Genomic DNA, 22,206 nt, shown 5'->3' with positions numbered 1-22,206 from the left:
TATATTCATATTTATCCAAACGGGTAGAAAAAAAAGTAGGATACAGTTAAACTTCAATTTATTCTCAAGTTATTTACTTCTATGCATATATATATATATATATATATATATACATATATATATATATACATATATATATATATATATATATATATATATATATATATATACATACATACATACATATACACACACACACACATATATATATATTTATGTGTGTGTATATATATATATATATATATATATATATATATACACACACACATATATATATACATACACATATGTGTATGTATATATATATACACACACACACACATATATATACACATATATGTGTATATATATGTGTGTGTATATATATATATATATATATACACACACACACACACACACACATATATGTGTATATATATACACACACACATATATATACATGTATGTATGTATGTATATATATATATATATACACACACATGTATACATATATATATATATATATGCATAGAAGTAAATAACTTGAGAATCTCTCTCTCTCTCTCTCTCTATATATATATATATATATATATATATATATATATATATATGAGAGATATCTCTATAGTGATACATATATATATATATATATATATATATATAGACTATACATTAATATGCAGATCTACATATATATCTAGAGCCAGATGCTCAGTGTTTTGGTGCACCTCATCTTTATTCATATTCTCTTTATTATCTTGGTCTGTTCTGTGCTCTTACCTGAACCTCTCTGTGTTTATTCTCATTGCTGCTGTGACACCTGTTTCCCTCCGGGGATCAATAGTGGTTCATCTGATCAGAATAGAGCAAATAAACAAATACATTATGATGCATTATTGTTCTTCTAGATTAACTACCCAGACATATTTCGTTAAAAGTAGCCCCACAATTGTGAACTCAGTATGCTGCTGAATAAAACTCCCCCATGTGCCCACTAGAGGGCAGTGTGCTACAAGAAACACTCTTTAAAATACCCCTCGTTAATATAATAAATTAATATCTCCACACTTTGACGTTATTACTCTTCTAACTCAACAAACCAGCTTTTTAAACTAAAATAACCTGAGAACTATAATCAAACCACGAAACTGGGCACAAATTCGCGTCACACACACACACCAGATTATTCAAGTAAGAGTGACCATGTTTTTAATATCTTAAACATCTGTGCAACATTGTTCACAATGTTACATCACTGCATGACCTGTAATGTTTCACAATATTTACAAAGAAAATGCTGCTTACATCAAACCATTAAAAAAAAAAGTCCAAACAATCTCAAAATAATGGACTCTGACAAACTATCCCTAGTCCACATTAATGCAAAAAAGAAAAAAATTAACAAAGAGCAATCAAGTGCACATCATACTTCACGCAAGTCTATTTTTTTTTGTAAAGTATATATTAGTGAGAAAATATATACTTAAATTACAAGTCGACAAAATAAAAAGATACTGACGATGAACGGCCAGAAGAGGGAAATGAGATTCAAAGAGAGGAAAATTAAAAATAAAATAAAAATCACACTCGCACCTCGACACACAATCACAGGCGGGAAGAGGAACAAAAATAAAAAGATCTTCTCCGACACAAAGATGCTTCGAACTCTTGACCACAAATAACTGATCCATAACACATGGGTTCCCAACACGAGACCGGGTTCCTGCATGTCATTGCACAAAAAACAGGTGAGTAGGGGGGTGTGGGGGGGTCAGAATGAACTTTACCGAAAGAGCTCACGTGTCCTCGTTTAGGATTTTAGGTACAAAACTCAACACACATTTGTGGGATTCCTCGTTTTCGGGGGGGGGGATATAAAAAACCGAAAGGTGCGTTTTTTAAAAAGTAGTGTTTGTTATATTTTATCTCTTCACAATGTTGCGTACTATTTGGGTTTTTTTACGGTTATCGTCACAAACGTTTTGTAAAAGTAGGGTCCTTTGCGATAGTTCAAATCAAATGTAGTTTGAGTCTGCGTGTGTACAAAAAAGGGAAAGCTACAAATAAATTACTACTTTGGGTTTGAGTTTCTGAGCATGCGTGTTGAGGGTGTGCACAAAAGAAAAGGTGTTTCTAATAAGCGGTTGATCTTTGCCATCGGTATATTGCACTTGATATTTCTGTTGTTTTGATCTAGAGGAGCAGCTGTGTGTGTGTGTTTTAAGACTGATTTACTGTGTTAAAACTGCATTTTAAATCACCAACGTTAACGGCGTCTGACCTTTCAGATGTGCATATTCATAAATAGTATGGTCTCGGAGGCAGACGTTATAACATTTTCTTCCTTTCACTAAGAAATATATGACACAATATGTAACAAAAACAAATAAATCACAAAGCCTCGCTGTAGAAAACGTGTAATCTGTAACGCTCACTTCTTTGTGATGGACTGTTAAAAAAACAAAAACATACATATACACATATAAGGCTTGAGTTCTCAACTCTTGGTAGTATTATTGCCATCTAGCATATTTGTAAAGCTTAAAATAAATATGGAGTACTGTACATAAATAATTTACATCAATAAGCAAAAAGAACACAAGGCCCCTAAATGAGAGAAATGCTTTCACTGCTCTTGAAAAGCGAGTTAGTGTTCGAGGCCGGAGGTCGGTGACTCTACCTAAAGCTATCGTTGACTAGTCATGAAGAAAAATAAAAAAATAAAAACCACTGTACAAACAAGAACGTAATTAAAAACAACCAAAATGACATAATTCATCAATGCAGCCCGTGATTTTCTTGGAGTTGAAGGAAAAATCCACCCCAAAAAACACCTTTGGGTTGTTTTTGTGTTGCATTCAGGGTCCTCTGTGTTTTTAATACAGGTAAAACATGTAGGTTATTACTCTAAAAAGTTACATGCAGTTTAATAGGATATAAAAAGAAGGAAATCTCCGTATTTGAGAGACTGAAAACTGTATATTAGCATTAAAAAAAAACTACTTAAACAATTAATTAAATATTTAAATAGTTATTGTTGACTCTAATTGGGGATGTTGCTCTAGTAGAAACAGACACAAACTAGCCATCAAGTGGTGACTATTTATTATTATCGATTAACCTGCCAAATGCTATTTTAGTCATTAAAATGCCCAAAACTATAAAAAAAAAGAAATACCATAATACAATTTCTCAGTATTTAAAAAAAAAAAAAAAATAGATGCCAAACACATCTATAATAGTTGCGTCTCTCGCTTCAGGCAAACCCCTCTGCCAATGTTAGGGGTCACTCACAAAAGGTCAAAGGGTCAAACACTTAATGTGTGAGAGTGGATTTTTCCTTCTTACGGTGATCGTTGAAGATCAGAACTGGATCTCCAGATCTGATGTTCTGGTCCGAGTGGCCGGTCGGCATCTCCCGACCTGCTGAGGGGAACATTGAACCCTTTCTGCTGGTAAAGTTCATTCTGTTTTCACATCTTTTTTTCGTTCTCCCCCCCCCCCCCCCCCCCCCAATCTAAATGAACACTGGTGTGAAGGGACTTTCATAATGGAGAACTCATATACTCATGCCTGTTCCACTGCTGTTCCCTTACAAAAAAAAAAAAACCAGCACGTCTTACAGTTCATATAAAAGCTTTAGGCTGTATTATTATTTTTCCTACGCATGCGGCCGTATGCAACCGCACTTCTGAATAGAAACCAAGACATTGGTACACTTCTGCTTTGTTTTTGTACAATAAAAGATAAAATGTGCATTAGGTATGCTTGTACATGACATTGTACAATATTTACATACAATTCTTAATAGCATGAAATTTCAGGATTATCTATATACATATTGAAAATGTATCAGAAATATTTGGACTGTCTATTTTTCTTAAATATGTAAGGTAATGCTTGTAGCTTTTTTTTTTTTTTTTATTTCACTATCTTATACTAGAAAAAAATAGTTAATTCAGTGAGCTGTAGACCAATGTTTTTTCTCCATTTCTTCAGTTTTATTCTCTCAACAGTTGAAACTGAATCCCCAGCACCTCCCGTGGTCATTAAGTGAAGTCGACGCCAGTGAGAGGGCGTTGCACTGAAAGTCCGCGTGTAGCACCTGTTGGACGCCGTCTCCGAAGGCTTCGAGGACGTTCTCGGGCCGACGCATTCAATGTTATCTGGATATCTTCCTCCTCTTGGGCTTGGGTAGCTTCCCCTGACGATCCCTCGATGGGATCTGAAGACGGACGGAAACGTTACGGTGGAATGAAAGCAGACGTGTGGGGAGAAGAAACCACTTGAACAAAGGTGTAAACACTCACGGTGCCCGACATCTTGTCCAGCTCACTCATGGCCTCGTGGATAGCAGCTTCCAAGTGATTATTCAGTTTCCCCGGTCTGTGGAACATTTATATTTTAAATTATTTACAGTGAAGCTAATGCAGCCAAACAGGGTTTCGTCCTCGCTCTGGGACGTTTGCTGCCGGGCGACTGGGTGTCAACACCACGCTGCACCAACACCAACAAATGAGTCGTGTGACGGATCGTTGGCTAAACCCTTTTTCCCCAGCAGCAATAATCCAATCACAGCCGAGAGACCGGAACTTGGTCCGTCAAAGACAAAGCACGAATATAATCTTTAAAAACATACGATGTCTTTCTGCATTGTAGAAAAGGATCTGTGTAGCTTTTGTCATCTAAACATCTTTAACCTCAGTCTGCTTTACAATCTCTCAGCGTTCTGTCTGAAATCACATTGCTGCAGAGATTACCACTATTTAAACTGTAAAGCTTCATGAGAACAATAACTCTAGTTAACTTAAGGTCCAAACGCATTGAAAGAGATAAATATGAAACGCTTTGGGGCTCGAACATTGAAACAAAGTCGGAGTAAAGGCCTCAAAGCAGTTCGCCGTGTCAGAACCCTTTGGATGCATGTTCGGCCTTTTGGGAACAAGAGGTGGACTTCAAAACGAGCGCGCCTTTTAAGGTCAATTAAGGACAGAAAGCATGTTAACGCCTCACTCATTCAGTATGTTCAAGATACAGAAACTTTAACCTTTTGCTGAAGCAGCAGCACACCGGGCCGGTTCACTTACTTCAGGCCTCTTTTGGCGGCTCGGTCGAGAGCCTCCAAGTCGTGAGTCAATGTTTTTAGCTTCTCTGGCTCCACCTGGATGGAGACAAGACCAAAACAATTATAGGGAATTTGTTCTCCTGTCTACCAGTTATTTATGCAGTCATCACTAGTCCTCTATTCAGAAATGTAGATTATTACAGGATTTGGAGCATTTTGGAATCCATCTGCCTTTGACGTTCTGGCAAACATCGGTCATACATTGAAAAACAACCCAAGACTACGGCTGGTTGGTTCAGCCTTCTGTACCATCAATCTGCATTTAGTCTGAACATTCAAGTTGGCGTGTAAAATACTGACAGGTGGTCACAGGCAGGCTTCTCACCTTGGCCTGCTCCCGCAGCTGCATAGCAGCACTGTGCACTTGTTCGTCCCCGGCCAGCTTGGCAGGCCAAGGTGGGAAGCCCTTCAGCTGGCCCCAGACCAGCTCTCCCATGTTGAAGGTCCTGGACCGGTAGTGAAGCAGCTCTGAAGAAGGAGAGTCCGGTTGCCGCAGGTCCTCCTCGCTGCTTAGGCTCTTAGTGTCCGAGGGGCTGGGCGCCATACCGTTGAAGTGGCCGTTGTAGTGGCTGTAGTCTTTGGCTGTGGCCAGAGGTCCCTCCAGGCTGGTGGAGGAGCTGGGCGACTGGTCGTCCCCAGTCAGCTCTTGCCGCGGGGGGCCCAGTACTTCCCCGTAACCCCGGGTGTTGAAGTGGGGAGTGGCGCCGTTGATGTGGACGCAGCGCTCCACCGTCTGCTCCAGACGCTCCTTGTAGTTAGCAGGCGTTCGGTGGCAGTTATTGAAGCGATAGCCGTCGTCGAGAAAGGCCTTATCGTGAGCCATGACCAGGCCGTGGTCGTTGGACCCCTCAGTGGGGCAGGGCGGGGTGGGGGCCAGGCTGCTGGGGCGCTCCATGCAGGGACTACTCCTCACTTGGGTAGAGCACTCCAGAAACTCCTCGCCACCCCAGGCGCTGTTGTTGCCGTGAGCGTCGAAGCCGTGCTGCGTCTCCCCGTCCCACTGCCCCCTGGGAGTCCCACGGCCAGGAGAACGGAAGTAGTCATTGGCCTCGGGGCCGTCTGGAGTTCTTTTCCCTAGATCCATGTTCTTCTGACCCCGACCCGGCCCCACCTGCCTCGACCTGACTTGCTGGGGTAATACCTCTCCGTCCTGGTGCCTGTGAAGGACTGTGCTAACTGCTTGGGGGAGGTTGACCGGCTCCCCTATAGAAGTAGTGAAGGCACTCATGGCACTGAGGGCAGGCACCGGACTCGACTGTGTGGTCCCGCTCACTGTGGTGGTTATGGTTACATGCATGCCCTTGCTAGCGGCGTCCACCACGGCTCTGTAGATGGCGTCCACCGACTCCGGGCCTCCACCCGGGCCCCTGTCCCCGCCGGGTGCACCCGCCGGAAGCCCTTCGCCTTGGGGCTGCTGCTCCTCCCTGAACTGCGGGTGAGACAACATCCCCGGCTGTGGACACAACAGAAAGGTCACAACATGATGAAAACGTAATTTTTGTGGATCTGCTACAGACAATTAAAGTATAACTCCTCGTCCCCACCTGGTAGTTCTGGTAGAGGCAGGCCATGGAGCCGCCGTTGTTTCTGTCTGTATAGGGCGGGTTGACAGAGAAGTGCTGCTGTGCCTGGTAGGCTGGGTGGGAGGCCACCCCCTGCTGCATGCCCTGGTGGACCTGCTGCTGGTACATCTGACCCACACCGGTGTTGATGTGTGGCTGCAGGCCGCCCATACCACAGCCATGGGATGACGGGTTTCCTGCAAAACCATCGGGACAATGTTTGTTAAAATGGTCCTGGGACGCCCAAGAAAGGAGCTGACGGGGATGATCAGTCCCCCGGCTCCTCCACTAGCAATCTCTTCAATATTTAAGCAGAATAGCAACGTCACTGGTTACCATCCCTTTTAACCTAGACAATTATGCTTCAAATTACCTGCATCCAGTATTTCCCACAGGACAATTATTCAATTACTTTCCCAGCTTGGTGTAATCACACATTATTCTCAATTCGAGCAGACCTTGCACATTATTTGCATTTACAATTGCATTCAGGTCTTTTGCAAACAGTAAACTACTGTATACAAATATAAGCAGGTCTATTTGAGTGGGTGGTCAAAAATAAATTAAATATCCAGTGAAAGCAAAGACTTTTAGAATAAAATAAAAAGTTGCACATTAACAATCTGTTGCACCCCAAAACTAACAGATGGACACGATGCCGGTCCAGACTAGTTAGCGTTCAAGGACAAGAACAAAATATATCAAGGCCACAGATGTATCAATGGATGAAGAGAAAGCCCAGCAGCAATGTTACGCAGACAAAGGCGAAGCAAACACAAACTCTCCGAGGCCTGACGCTGTGTTTTGTGGGTGTGCGGGTGAGGACGAGTGGCGGCTGGAGCAGCTGGTGCGATGCTACGTAGCTGAAGGGCAGCTGTGTGTGTGCTCTCCATTTTTTTCTCTCTCCCCTCTCTCCTCTTTTCTTTCTTCCCCTCTCTAACGCTGAGAGCCACGACTCGGCCAACCCCCTCCCCCCTTTTTTAACTCCCCACATCCTCCGCTACTGCTATGATATAGTGACGGCTGTTGCCGGGGGATGTTGCCATGGGAACCGAGTGATGATTGGTGGTGCTGTCCACTGCCAGGAAGCTTGTTGGGGGAGTTGGGTAGGTGGATGAGGGGGCGGGGGGGTTACCAGGGTCGGTGGTGGGATTTTACTCTTCTGGGGGATGGGGTGGGGGGTCAGCTGTGTGGCAGGAGGTCTTGGGGGGGTTTACAATGAACTTTAGAGTATTTGTTGATAGGGTGGGGGGGGCGTTCACAGCTCGCTAGCCGTCTAGAAACAGATGGTTAGAGGCTAGTGCTAAAAAGCCACTTTCAAAGAGCTTTCCGTGCTCTTAAGACCCCAAACATGTCAGCCAAATTGGCCTCAAGTGTGGGGGAATCAACGATCAACCACTTCATTATATCTGCTATTTGGTGACAGAATATTCTTTTATCCCGAGAGCCTGAGAGTGCTCATGTGCTGGACCGGGGAGGGACCTTTTGGAGGCATTGAGGTGAGTCATTTCACTGCATCTTTGACACCATCATTGCTTTCTTTTTCATTATAAAAAACAAACAAACACGGATGAGTTTTGGCCCACTAGAGGCAAGAGTTTACCCGGTTTAAGCTTAAACCGGTTTGATTTTATGCAAACCGGCATTTGTCATTGAGACAACATGAGCAACCTGTGCCACCAGCGTCACAGCATTTAATCCAATGTGCATTGCATAGTAGTAATATGCAATATGACAACGTGATTACCATTTTATATAGATATAATAGAGCCACTAACATCTCATTAGCCGGGCGCCATTTGAGCCGAGGCCGGCAACATGAAGGAGACACATTGAGACGTGGCAGAGATAGTTTCAAAGAAAAGTAAAACTGCACCAATATGGCAACCTTTTGGATTTGAGGCCATAAAAGGTTAAGTAGCAGATTGTAGTGCAGCGTCTTCTTTTTATTTTGTGTTTGTTGGACACTAGCAAACCAGCTTAAAGGGTGCATTACCACCACCCAGTGAACTGGAGTCGCCACACTCTTATTCATGGACTGTCTCAGTCTCAGGAGCAGCGGCTGACTCATGTGACCCTAGTGGTAAAGTTCTGTATAGCGGTCTAGTCTGACGTTTGGCTAATTCTGCGTAATATTTAGAGGACAGGGTCCCCTCATTGTTTGCATCGCCTGTTCTACGGTTATGACACACGGATGTGCATGAATGAGCACATTTCTTATTGTATTGTATATGGCAGCAAAGGCACCAATGAACAAGTCGGAGCAGAAGACTGCAAACCAAAAATCTGATGATCAACATTACGTCCCAACATCTTGTCATGCTCTACCTCCTGACCTCCACGGGACTACTTGAATTCAGACGACTTGACATGCAGAATAACGGGACACCTGGTGATAAGAACAGGTGGCCTGCCGTAAACCTGGTTGGTATCTCCATTATAAACCATATGAGGACACACAGACGCACCATGAATACATCAACTCATAGTCCAGTCCCACAGCAGGCAGGAAGAGGAAAAAAAGAAAGATCTAGGTCTTTTCTCCACACACACACACACACACACACACACACACACACACACACACACACACACACACACACACACACACACACACACACACACACACACACACACACACACACACACACACACACACATACACACACACACACACACACACACACACACACACACACACACACACACACACACACACACACACACACACACACACACACACACACACACACACACACACACACACACACACACACACACACACACACACACACACACACACACCAAAGGCTTCACTCTGGTCCCTATTCAGGGTCTATCGTTACTATAGCGACCGGCTAGCTGCGAGAAGCTCTTTCGAGCGCCCTATCTGGGCCGCTTCCCTTAAAAGCGTGATCCAGATCCCATTTCCATCTTCTTACACCATTGACTGATGCTAGCATACAAATAAAACAAAGAGAAACACTGGCTGACTGACAATTAGCCGAGCTTCCAAAAGATGCCTGCTCATTAGCTCGGAGATACTGGAGGAGCCCGACTGTCTCGGCTCGAGGCCTATCACCTAAATCCTTTGGTTTTTGTTCACTCATAACCATAGAAACCACGTCTTCATCTACCCACAAGCTTATCACGAGGAAGAGCGGGGGATATAGTCACTAATAGGATATCAACCATCTTTCAGCCAGAAGGCGGTCACTTTGGACTCTGGCCGCTTGGTGTATGTATGTTGTTGTATGTCTCCAAACTTATTTTTTTTTAGGATGTTTATAGATGGAAAACTAGTGAGATTATTAAAGTAGCTTCTGAGCATTTACATTTTCCACTTGGACATGTGTAATGCAGAGCTTAAATGATCATTCATACTATTTTGCTACATTTATAATGTTTATAATTTACAATCTAAGGAGCCTTTTAGCATCTTCTTTCTTTGAGTGGCAATTCAGTGATCAATTATTTTGGAACAATAGTAATTATTTTATTAATGAAATGCAAATGTCAGAAATGTGTCAATAAATAAAATATGTACTCAATTGTGTAACTTAAGCGAATATAAATGCCTTAAGTCTCACCCGAATCAGAGATGGTCTGTGGACAGCTTCCATCACCACCTCCATGTGGCATCACCACCATGGTAGTCCGACCCATACCGTGAAGGAGGTTCTGCTGTGAGGGGTGAGGGCCGGGATGGGACAGTGGTGGGGGGTTAGTGTGGGGGCGTCCCAGCGGCATGCCATCGGGGCCCACAGGTCCACCTCCTGGCCCCATAGGCCCACAGTTACTCATGGAAGAGGCCTGCATCTGGGCTATTATGTCAGGGAACTGGCCTGGACGAGAGCCCAGATGGCCCCCAGAGGTGTCCATGTTCTGGCAGTGCTGCATGGCATCCCCTGGACCCCTAAGCCTCTGCTGAGCTAGGAGGTTCTGCTGAGGGCCAGCAGGAACCATACCAGTGCTGTCGTTGTAGTGCATCTGTGCAGATCCTTGAGGCCCTGGGCCAGGGCTAAGACCTGGGCGATGGTTGTGGGAGCTCTGGCAGCTCATGGACTGGAGAAGCTGGGCCATAGAGGTGTTTGGGGTAAGGTTTCCAAGTCTGCCCACTTTTCGAAGCTGCTCAGTGGCACTGGGCCCCGCTATGTGGGGTCCTCCCATGCCTCGTTTGTTAAGCATGTTGTAGACCATGTTGTTACTATTGTCGTGGTTTACAGCCGCGCTGCCTGATGACTGCTTCCGTTTGCGCATGGGGTCCCTCTGTTGAGCCATGAGCTTGTCTCGAAGAGCTGCCCGACCACTCTGGCCCTCAGGAGTGTTGAGCAGCATGGTGGAGTTTGGCGGGAGCATTGAGTTTAAAGTGCTGTGTCCCTCCATGCCTCGAGGGCCGCTCATAGAGCCAGGATGTCCGCCACCTCCTCCATTACCTCCACCAACACCACCCATGCCAGCAGGGCTGAGTTTGTTTTGATTTGCTAGCTGTGCTTTGGCTGCGGCTGACAAGAGACTGCTGGCCGGGAAAGAAGCAGCATTCTGTTGGTTGAGAATCTGGTTGAGGGGCATCCCCAGGAGTCCTGGATGGCCCTTCTGGGAAGCGCAAGGGGTTGCCAGAGAAGAAGATGACGAGGAGGAAGAAGTGGGCGAGTACATGGGGTTGTGCTGCTGGGCGCCAATCGAGTTTCCCATACCGGGCAGCATCTGGGAGTCTTTGTATTGGTGTTGTGGGTCAGTTTTGTTGGTGGAGGGGCTAGAGGGCATGGAAGGCCTGGGAGATCCTATTGCGGACCTGGGAGAACGAGGAGGAACCTTCATGTTTCCACATGGGGCCTGGTGGCCTGAGGGCATTGCAAAGTTCCCATGGTCAGAGGAGGTGGAGGATGACCGTGAACGATGAGGAGAGGCCTCAATTCTGCCAAGGACAGGTCCTGCCATGTGGACAGGCGAAGTGACAGGGGAGGGGGACATGGAGGAAGCCGGACCACCCTGTTGAGTCCTTTGAACATGGCTGACATGCCCCACAGGCCCAGGCTTCACTGTGGGTAAAGGTAAGTTGCTTGGCAAGGGAACGATGACAGGAGGGGGTATGTTTACATTCATCATTTGTACCTGAGAGTGGATATTGGGCTGGAAGTTGGAGGGGTTTGGGGCGTTAATGGGGGGCTGGCTGACTAGCTTGCTGGGGATGGGGTCCAGGATGCCTAAGGGGTCTTTTTCATAGGTCAACTGCCTTTTCTGAAGTGCACAGGATGGTGGTATGGATGGAGGAGGCGGTATGGGATGCACAGGGGCCTGTGTTTTATGGTGAAATGTTGCGCGAGACATATCCATACCAGGAGGGAAGCTCCCCCGAGGCATGTTCATGACAGGACTTTTGGCAGTGGCCGTAGGGGAGAGGGGCGTGCTAGTCCTCCCTGTCATGGCGCAAGATGGCTGGCCCACAGGGGAGCCATGGAGCATTAAACTGTGTGGGGAAAGAGACGTCCTAGTGTTCCCATGGATGGAGGCTGAGCCAGGACTACCAGCTCCTGGAAACCCACAATGATTGGTCCTTGGAAAGCAATCAGGGCTGCCCAGAGTGTCTGCACTGGGAGACTGTGAGCCATCTCCATACAGTTTAGCACTGGAGGGAGGTGGGCTGAGCATGCCTCCATACCCAACCCGGTAAGGGGATTTGGGTCCTGGCTCCCCACTGCTCAACCTATGCGTCCTGGGGTATCCCGAGTAGAGGTCAAGCTGCTGGGCTCCACCCATCTCCTGGGGTGGATACAACCTCTGCTGTTGCTGCTGCTGTTGTCCGGCTGCCATCATCATCTTGAAAGGATTCTTGCAGTCTGGGCCAACAGCATTGGGCAAGCCATCGTGGGGTTTAGTCCTTATTGCTCGTTGAGACGTGGAATGCGCAACGACCACAGATGATGTACCTTGAGGCCAAACAAAGCACATTTAAGTTAAATCAATTCCAACACTGGAGAAAGGCAGGGCAGGAAAGTGATTGTTATTGGCTGTCTTTAAACAGAAAAATAGATTTTCAAGTTCAACCAAGTTGAAACTACTGGATTTACTCGTACCTCCCCTTCGACTTGTGAGCGTCAGAGGCGGGTGCGTCCCCATACTCCTGTGCAACGTGGCCACCGCCAGAAGCTTCCTCTTGTGAATGCAGAGTTTGGTGACGTCGTCATCTGCTTTCACATCCTCCGCTGTCCTCTGCTTGACAGCTGCCCCTGGGTCGAAGTTAAACACCTGAAGAAGAGGATTGGGTGGTCAAACAGATATCAGTTCATGGGAATTTGTGTTTCACTTTTGGTCATGCTCGCCATTACTTTAGGTTTCATTGTTGCAGGTGAACATAATGAAACATTGCATGTATAAGTGGAAACCCTTTAAATTAGAAATTGTGTGGATATTTTTAAATGAGATTTCATCTTGGTAGAGGAAGGAGAAGCAAGAGACAAGGGACACGGGAAGGTTAAAGTGATTACGTTCCAATTTTGTATAGATCTTCAAAATATTCATACAGACAGATGGATAGAGTTGGATTAAAGCCAAAGAGGGAAAGTAGTACTATGTTATTGTGTGACTTTGGTGAATCCAGACTAACCCTTTGAAAACTAAAAGTCACATTATAACACTACCTGATCAAGGTAAAGGTAGAACAGATTAGAAGATTACCTGTTTTTGTCAAAAGGAGTCTTGTAGCTTTGGCCAACCACCATATACTATAGGTACATCCTCACTTTAAAAAATCTAAACTATTTCTAACAGTGCAGATTGCAATGTGAATAATCCACATCTAAGGATGGTCAACAGTCTCAGAGAATCTACATTTTAGTTTCTTCTTTTTTCTGTTGACATAAGACAATTTAAGAGGCAAATGTAAAAGGGGATGATGAAAAATGTTTTCGGTTTGAGGGGGTTAGCGTCTGCTATATTAAAACATGAATAATAGAGCAGAGAAGCCAACGTTTTCCCAGACAAAACAACAACATCACAATGGCCTGATCTAATACACATGGTGGTGGGGACATAATTAGCTTCAGGAAGGATAATCGTTTGGATTATCCCGTGTAATGTGATACAGTGGACGCCTCACGACACCCCGACATCTGCAGTACGGACCTTTCTGTAGATCAGTGGTCGGTCAGCTTGAATATATTTCATACATGCTGCGCATATGGAACGGAAGTGCAATAATGGATTATACTGCAGGAGTGGTTTGAACGCTTTCTCAGGACATTTTTATACTCTTTTCCACCATGAAAACAGACCGCTATTGGAATGAATTGAAACTGACATTAATCCAAGCCGACCACAACCACAGTGCTCCGTGAAGGACAAAAAGACTAACTTTTTACTGCTACCTTTCAAGCTGACAGGGGGGACTTTTTGATACTCAAAAGACCATTTTAACCAAAATAAAAGCATCACTTTAGCAATAGCCTGTCAGAAGTTGTTTTCACCTTGGCTCGACTAGTGCGACACCATTTCCTTCTCACAGACGTGTTTACTTGGTCCTCATTCCTCCCTCTATTCCTGTCCTCCTTCCATGGTGCCGTAACAAATGTCAAATAAGTAACGTGTCCTATCTTGAGGCGAAGACACGTCAACAGTCGACCGCCTGCTTTGAATTAAAATATCATGTCGTCGGAAGAGGCATTTAGCTCACATTCATTCTCTGTGATTTAGAGCAAAACCTGTAATAAGTGGGAATGTTTCTGATCAACTAACATAACAGCGGCTCCACAAGCAATTACCAAAAGCAACAAACGGTTCTTGCAAAATAGTTTAATTATTCAATTTTAAAATCATACAAGGCTTTTATAAAATCTGAAATATACTGTTTTCCCATTTGTGTACAATCAATCAAATTTGGTTAAAAGCCCTGCACAACCCAACATGCAACGGTCTTTTACCTCTCCAAGAGTACAAATAAGGAAATGCACCAACAAAACAAAACAAAACATCTTCCCCTTACAAACATACATGTCTCACTAGATTTCACTCTGCGTCTCCAAACAGCTGGGACTGGATCAGACACGAGTCCCAAAAACTAAATCAAGATTCTGTTTGACGTCATCTGCGATTCGACGCTTGAAACGAAGCGTGGTTTACAACTCTTTCTCCACTTTTTGCTGTGCAGAGAACAGCTGATGAATAAAGCCGGTTATAAAAACGATGGCCAAGAGCGACATTTATGGTACAGCAACGCCACATGCTAACGCAAGTTTATGTTTGATTGACAACATTTAAGATGCCAGAGGCCCTTATACAGCCTTTTAAATTGAATTTGTCTTAATTAAAATATATTCTGGAGTCCATTCATAAAGGCAGCTATAAAATCCCGTCTGATCGCTGCGTTTTAAATGAATCAGAAGAAAATAGATTACCTTGTGGAGGATGAGAGGGCACTCCAGGCCGCATTTGCAGGTTCCATCTGTCAGCAGGTAGATTTTCACCTGCTCCAAGCTGGACAGCACCGAGCCACTGGGACTGCACACAGAAAACAACGTTAGTCTGAGGACAGGCGTCAGCTGGTGTAGCTCCATCTATCATACTAAATGTTGCATTGCTTAAAAAGGATTTTTGAATATCATTTAATATTTCTAGGCCGACATTCTTTTGGAATTTAACATTGAACATTTATATGCGTAAACATTACAAAGGGCTTCGTTCTCCCAGCACAATTGTATTCCTGGCTCAGAAGATGAAACCCCCTGCCCATTGAAATGCTCCACCGAGGTGGGTTAGCAGTTCCTTCAGGCTGCAGGTTCTGCTGCAGGTTTAACAGCCTTGCAACCAAGAAATCAAACAGTGAAATCCTCCCACACCACAGAGGAATTATTCCATCCATATGAACTAAAACCAAGTATTCACAGTCACTGGACAGTGATAGTGTTGAATAAAAAGTTAATTATCAATATATCACACTAGCACTAATGAATACCTGATACATGCATCAAATGTCTTCCTTTTACTTGTGTATTTAATTTTGTGTGTGTGGGGTGGACATTTTTTTAATTATTTTGTTACGAGTAGGTTAAAAATCTAAACTACTTACAGTGTTACTTATTTATCCATTTCATGATTATAAAACCAGGAACATTGATGGACTCAAAGTAAACATCAGGAATGTGAACAGGAAGTCCACAGCTGCAGTAAGTCCAGGAGAAACGGGAAGTTTTGTGACCAAAAAAACTCTGAAAGATGCATCCAGTGAACCATTTACAAAGAAAGAAGACCAGTATGTGCTATTTGTCGATCCCATCAAACACAAACACTGACGAGTTGACACAAAAACAGACTAAATCATCAGTCCCAGCTGCTGTGAAAATATCTACCGTGAGGATCTACAGTTGCACATCCCTGAAGCCAACGCACACTTTAAATGTAAAAACATGAGCGAGTGTGCGGTGACAGTATCAGGCCACGGTCACAGAAGTACACAGGATTCTTTCCAACACCCAAAATAAACCTGACACCAGCCAACTGCTTTACTTCATTGTGGCTGGTAAATACCCGCACTGGTGTTCACGTGGCGGGAAGGACACCGACTTCCAGTCTAGAGAACACGATCACTGGTGAAGGACCCAAACCATTAGTCAAAGCCCCTGTTGCACAAGCAGAGTGGATTTTCAGAAGCGATTCACTGGTTCCTTGAAGGAGGCGTTGTGAAATTTGCTTGTCACAATCAAAATTTAGCAGAATTTGGTGTTTCCCGTCCAAGCAAAAATGCGGGCTGCAATTTATTTGAGTCAAGGGATTTTTAGCCAAATATGCTGCGGCTTTACCAGATTAATAACCATGACTCCATACACGATCCGGAAGCCCCAAAACACCTAGTTTATTATTGATTTTACATAAATTATATAATTTCTACAATTTAACTCAGACAAAACTATTAGTTGATAAATCTGACTACATGTTCACTATTTCTTTTCATGAATCAGAAAAAATAAGAGGCAGATTATTTGACATCGTCATAATTGCCTGCTCTATTTCTTACCTTATGTATACGACCCCGCCGCGGTGCTCCGGCTTGCGCTGCCAGCCAATGGGGACCTGGACAGGGTAGGCCTGCCTCTCATCTCCCGCCTCATAGTCCTTTCCTCCATTCATTGCTCCACTGGTTTCACGCTCAACACCTCAGAGGTATATATATCAGACATCAACCGGTGTCTTCGCGATGCACGTCATGTTCGTCTTCCAAAGCCGCGGTGGAGGAGATGGTGGGAAGGTTGCGGATAGAGCTGCAGGATTCTGCTTCGACGTGGGACTTTGCTCTCGGGTAGAGCCGATGGGGTGGTGGGTAGGTGGTCGGGTAGGGTGAGGCGAGCTCACAGCAGACCCTTCCTACCCTTTCAGCTGCTTCATGGCTACAAAGCTCAATGGTGCGTAGTTACTGCATCTTGTCTTTCAGAGCCATCCGACTCGGGAAGATGCTGGCTAAAAAAGGGGCTTTGCTTTCACAGGAAAGTCTTTTGTTATTATTTTTTTACCATATGCTTTTTGCCGCTCAGGATAGGGTACCTCAGTAGAGTGTTTTCAACATATTGGTTCCCAAACGCAGTTGGGTAGTGGTATTCCCATGGTTCCTGTGAGGGCAGAGCAGAAGAGGAATGCACAAGAATTAATGGCCATCCATTCGCGTTGCATGACTAAGTTCATAATTTAATCTGCTCTGGGAACGGAAGACATGAATTACATTTTTACATTTACATTTTTTGACACCAGTCTTTTTATCTCACCAATTATTTCCATTGTCTTGTAGACAATCCCTTCATTATCGTAATCATTACTTTGTAACATGAACACAGTATTTCCACTGTTTACCTCGCCGCCGTAGCAGCGACAGATAAAATAATTGCAGCCGTGTTGACTTTCCACTGTCGTACAATTATGAGAGAGAGAGAGTATTACAAACTGCTGTACAGTTGTTTGGGGTCTTATAAGACTCATACTGAATCATAATTCATGTCATACCAGCGCCTGAAGCAACACTGTGGACTGTTTTTCAGTCTGAATGCCTGCTTGGGAATACCTGTTTGATGCACCCAGAGTACAAGGTTTTATAGAATAAACTAAAAGATGGCGACCAGGCCATTAAGTAAAACGTCTTAATGGGAAAAAACACAGATCTTGCAGATGAGCTCAGCTTATCACTGCATACACCAATAAAATCTTCTCCATCTCATTGTAAAAATATCGCAGGTTTAAAATGCCACTAATAAACAATGTAGACGTTAAAGTTGTGTCCATAAATATATGACAGTGGATATAGAACAAAGATAAATAAATAATGTCTTTTTTACAGCGCATCATTGGCAGTGTTGCACCTCTCAGACAGTGCATTTGAAACACTGGTAGAAGCCCCATCAAAGATGGTAAATTAGGCTTAACTCCATGCAAAGCCTCCTCTCAGCCGCCGGTGCTGCTGACTCATAACCGCCCCGGTAGCTGCTGAGGCCGAACCCAGTGACACCACCACAGAGGAAGAGAGAGGGGTGAGGAGGCTGGTGCTGCCCGTGGTCACAGTAAAAATGAGGCAGCAGCTAAACGTATGCTGTTTATCTGGAAATACGCACCTCATCATTTCAGTAGGAGGTGCGTAGTGTCCTATCAGAGACCACCACGTCGTTAAAATCTCATCCAGAGATCCATGATTATGAAACATAACAGGGAGAACATCATTTATATTGTTGTGTTCATAGTGGAGGAAGAAACTAATTATTTTTGTTCCAACAAGTGCCGAGTGCAGAGTTGCTGTTTGAGGACATCTCTGGCTGCGACACGGTTAACCTCCATTTTCAGGGTTTTCATTTGGTATTTGGGCTTCTTCGTTTGCTCGAATTAGAGACGGACGGGAAGCCGTACAAAGGGAGAATGGTAATGTCCAGAAAAGTCCTGGACCAGATTCAAACCAGAGACATTTTGATTAAAAATATTTTCATCTTAACCTTTGGCAAAGCAACGCCATTTAAATCTGTCTCCTTGCTAATGTGAAAGCACAAAATTAAATCTCAGCTCTCACCATTTTACTGCCCATCTCCCCCCACCATTTCCTGACTCTCAAGAACTACCATGTCCAAATTACACACGGTGCCTACCAATCTGCAACCTTTTACTTCAGGTGGATCTTTTTTTAAGATTATGTTTTTTGGCCTTTACACATTTATTGTTCAGAGTGGTTGAACTCCGGATATTGCGGGTACATAAAAGCCTACAAGAAATACCACCTGAATTCCATTGATACTGCACTGAAAAAGAAAAATCTCACGGTTGATTGTTTAGCTGTAACCGGCAGATAAAAAATGTCCTACCTTTTGGCAGCCACATTTTTTTTGCCTTAAGAGGCGGAAATTTGGCGTGGCGGTCACATATTAGTGAGGTTTTGTGTGTGAATGCTCGAACGCGTGGCTTTTGCATGATTGCTTTGCAGCTTGCAGAGATGACGGGACCAGCTGTACGATGTAGCGATGACAGGGCCTGCGTACATAGCTGCTGCAGCTAGGCCGTCGTTGAGGTACGTGTCCCCAGAAATATACATGGGGACACAAGATCTGCTATTTCTAATCTAAGGCCGAATCTATAGACTTCTTTGGCAGAAGTGATTGCCAATTGTAATCGGGATACAAGTCACGAAACGTCATGCAAATTGTGTAAAAACTGGTGAATGCAAAACAGTTTTCATGATGACCAGTTGCAATGGAGCCTGCAATATGAAGCTTCATTAATCGATGGTCTTTACCTGTATAATGTACTGCATGGTACTAAACAATTCACGCGGAGCACACTCCACTCCAGCTTTTCAAATGACACAGTGCAGAAACAATACATTTCAATTAAAGGCTTCAAAATTAAGTTATGACACGTAGGACGGCGTGAGGGTTTAAGGACGAGGACGGAAACACTAACATCGCTGCAGAGTCACTGACGTCTGCGAGTGTCAAACATGATGTGGCACCTGGGAAGGTAAAACGCAGCTAAAATGCAGAAGTCTTTCCTGTTTTCTCCCCCGACATATTGAGGAAAAGACGCAGCATTATTGGGGACATATTTTGAGGAAAGTTTTGGCGCAAAAATTCCTTCCAAACAATTCATGCAGAAAAAAAAAAGACATAAATACAGCCACTGGAGACTTACAGCAATGCAGTCTCAGAAAGAAAAAAACAGTTTGAGATAAGAAATGGCATCAAAATGACAAGTGGAACGGCAGCCAAATGTTCTTGAGTAACTGAATTTGAAGTCCATTAAGGATGGCAGCTTAAGTAAATTAAAATGTTCTCTCTCAATGTCCAAAATGTTAAAGAATATGATCAGACAAAGTGGCTTGTGTGCATCTCATTACATGATCAGGAGGCAGTCTTCTTTCTCTCGCGTCCCGGGTTTCATTAAAAAGTTGTTATTTGCAGTGAAATAAATGCATCCTATATATTTATTGTCGCGATCAAGGGAGCTTGAGGCCTGGAATTGAATTTGCCTGTCACAAAAGGTCTTTCCGAACGTCTTAATTGTCTCTACTCATCCCGACCACGACACAAAAAACAAACGTTTTTATCTACGAGCAGCTGGTAAACTCATGACCAGAACAAGCTCTTTTAAACGATGACTGTAGGAGAACGTCACGAAACTTTGGGTTGCAGGATCGTAGTAACACCTAGACTGCCAAATGAATAAAAGCTATTTAGAAAAAATAACAGAGAGAGGAAAGCCTTTTTCACACCTGTAAAATCATGGGAGCATAATCTCCGTTTAGTACAATCTTAAAAAGACATTGCAAGAAATATGTTGACCCTGAATCTGCTGAACAGCAGTCATGTTTTATTGTGATTTAAGGTCTGGATCATTTGACACACTATGCATGTTAAAACCAGTGTTTCTGGCTAAGCTAGAATTCATCCCATTTATCTGTTGGACGGTTGACCAGGAAAGAACATTTAAATTGCAGCAGGTATTATACATCATCGTTGCAGTGTTTGGAAGGTTTATCATGTCGCATACTACATGATACCATTATAAGGTTGACAGGGTGGTAGGTTTTCGTCCCAGATGTCCCTGACCACCTATTCATGGAGCATTTATACCTATCCACTTGATCAGACCAGATTTAGTGCCATATGTTGTCAAATAAAGCAAGAGCAGGGGACAGGTAGCAATGCAAGTTACCTGTACAAAGCATGCACTGTTTGTGGAGTGTAACCACTGCATGTCACCCTCTCCTCGCCATGGTTTACAGCTAGATTAAACCTTAAATCTAGCTGCCAATCCCCCCATGGAGTTGGGGGAGAACATGACAACCGCTTGTGTACATTACCAAAGCAACCACAGTTGCCCAAACCCTGAGCTAACAGCCAATTAGCTCGGCGACCGTCGGCTAGACTTGAAACCAATCGTCGCTTTATTAACCATTACTAGCCATTAAACGTTGCCTGCTACGTCACGCGCCTGCGGGGCCTCCGCGTTGGAAAGTGAGCGTGTCAACGTTTTTTATTTTTATTTATGGTATGCATTTGGTACAGCGTTTTGAAACCGGGCTGACCAACCATCAGCTGTCCAGCCGATGGTTAGCCAGCTAGCTTGTTGTAAGGAAAAATAATTAAGGAGGGCGAGCTTTCGGCTGCGCTGATAACGGTTCCCCGTTTAATTGGCGTGTTCGTAAGCGGCGTCGCGCGCATCGCGGACCCGACTTAAAAAATGTCAAAGTAAAAAAAAAAAATAAATAAATGAGAAAAGCAGCTGGGCCCGCGTTTTAGGTTCCGAGCCGGGGGCAAGGCCAGGGCACGGGCCGAGTTAGCACAGGTTAGCTTAGGTTAGCTTAGCGCGCAAGCTAACAGCCGTGCTAACGCCGTTGCGTTTGCAGCGAGAGAGAGAGAGAGAGAGAGAGAGCGAAGAAGAAGAAGAAGAAGCAGAAGCAGCAGCAGAAGAAGAAGAGACGCTCTAACGTTTCTGTCTGCGTCAAAATCAAACCGTAAACAGTCCATTTCTTACCCGGGCATCACGGCGAATGCATGGGAGCTGCGGCTCGTTTCTGACCTTTGGAAATAATAAGAATAAGAAGCCTACCCATTAGCCCTCTGCCTCTGCTGGTTCTCCTACACTGGGATATTGGAAATGATGGAGAGCCACATTGCGCATGCGCGGCGGGATCAACCAGCAGATGGGAGAGGTGATGCACGTTAGACCCCCAGAGCACAGATGCATATGCTCTCTATGGCAAAAAGAAAGAAGAAAGAAATGGGGAATACAATTATTACATTAATGAGGAACAACTGGATGTGTGGGTGGGATGACTCACACAGAGATGTGGTTTTCAGTAATGGTCCTGGAGGCCTCCAGGGCCAACATTAAAGAACAGATCATGTTGTTTAACTTATTTGACTTGTCTGACAGACTATAAAATAATCACTTCGGTTTGCGCCCTTCTTATAATAAGGGATCCACTAATATTGCGTTTGATGGCATGGACAAATAATTTAAGATAAGTATTATAAATAAGCAAAAAAGAAATACAAAACAGTAGTAAAAAAACAGTATATA

At 44.0% G+C, this 22,206-nt stretch overlaps 1 protein-coding gene across 3 annotated transcripts; it reads right to left on the bottom strand.

Moving 5' to 3' along the window:
- Positions 1-759: 759 nt before the first annotated feature.
- LOC117745510 (methyl-CpG-binding domain protein 5-like) lies at positions 760-21,871 on the bottom strand. Of its 3 annotated transcripts, XR_004611240.1 has the most exons (11): positions 21,658-21,871; positions 16,676-17,264; positions 15,060-15,162; positions 12,744-12,915; positions 10,257-12,596; positions 6,649-6,863; positions 5,430-6,557; positions 5,067-5,140; positions 4,290-4,365; positions 4,085-4,204; positions 760-831 (listed from the first exon to the last, which is right to left on the bottom strand). XR_004611240.1 is itself a non-coding variant. In XM_034553901.1 (10 exons), the coding sequence occupies exons 2-10, from the start codon at positions 16,786-16,788 to the stop codon at positions 4,142-4,144; spliced, it is 4,284 nt and encodes a 1,427-aa protein (XP_034409792.1). In that variant the 5' UTR covers positions 16,789-17,264; positions 21,658-21,871; the 3' UTR covers positions 1,172-4,141. The 3 variants fall into 3 exon arrangements, 2 of the variants coding, with proteins under 2 accessions (XP_034409792.1, XP_034409803.1); XM_034553901.1 differs by lacking the exon at positions 760-831 and having other exon boundaries at positions 1,172-4,204; XM_034553912.1 differs by lacking the exon at positions 760-831 and having other exon boundaries at positions 3,976-4,204; positions 21,733-21,871.
- Positions 21,872-22,206: the final 335 nt, after the last annotated feature.

Source organism: Cyclopterus lumpus, chromosome 2 (assembly GCF_009769545.1).
Source record: "Cyclopterus lumpus isolate fCycLum1 chromosome 2, fCycLum1.pri, whole genome shotgun sequence".
Classification (NCBI taxonomy): domain Eukaryota; kingdom Metazoa; phylum Chordata; class Actinopteri; order Perciformes; family Cyclopteridae; genus Cyclopterus; species Cyclopterus lumpus.
This window is presented reverse-complemented; position numbering and strand designations above follow the sequence as displayed.

Bases quoted from the DNA above. Each gene is read 5' to 3' on its own strand.
- LOC117745510 (XM_034553901.1), bottom strand. From the start codon at position 16,788: ATGAATGGAGGAAAGGACTATGAGGCGGGAGATGAGAGGCAGGCCTAC. The intron at 6,864-10,256 runs GTGAGACTTAAG...ATGGTTTTGCAG, and splicing joins ACAGACCATCTCTGATTCGG to GAAACCCGTCATCCCATGGC. The intron at 6,558-6,648 runs GTGGGGACGAGG...TTGTGTCCACAG, and splicing joins GCCTCTACCAGAACTACCAG to CCGGGGATGTTGTCTCACCC.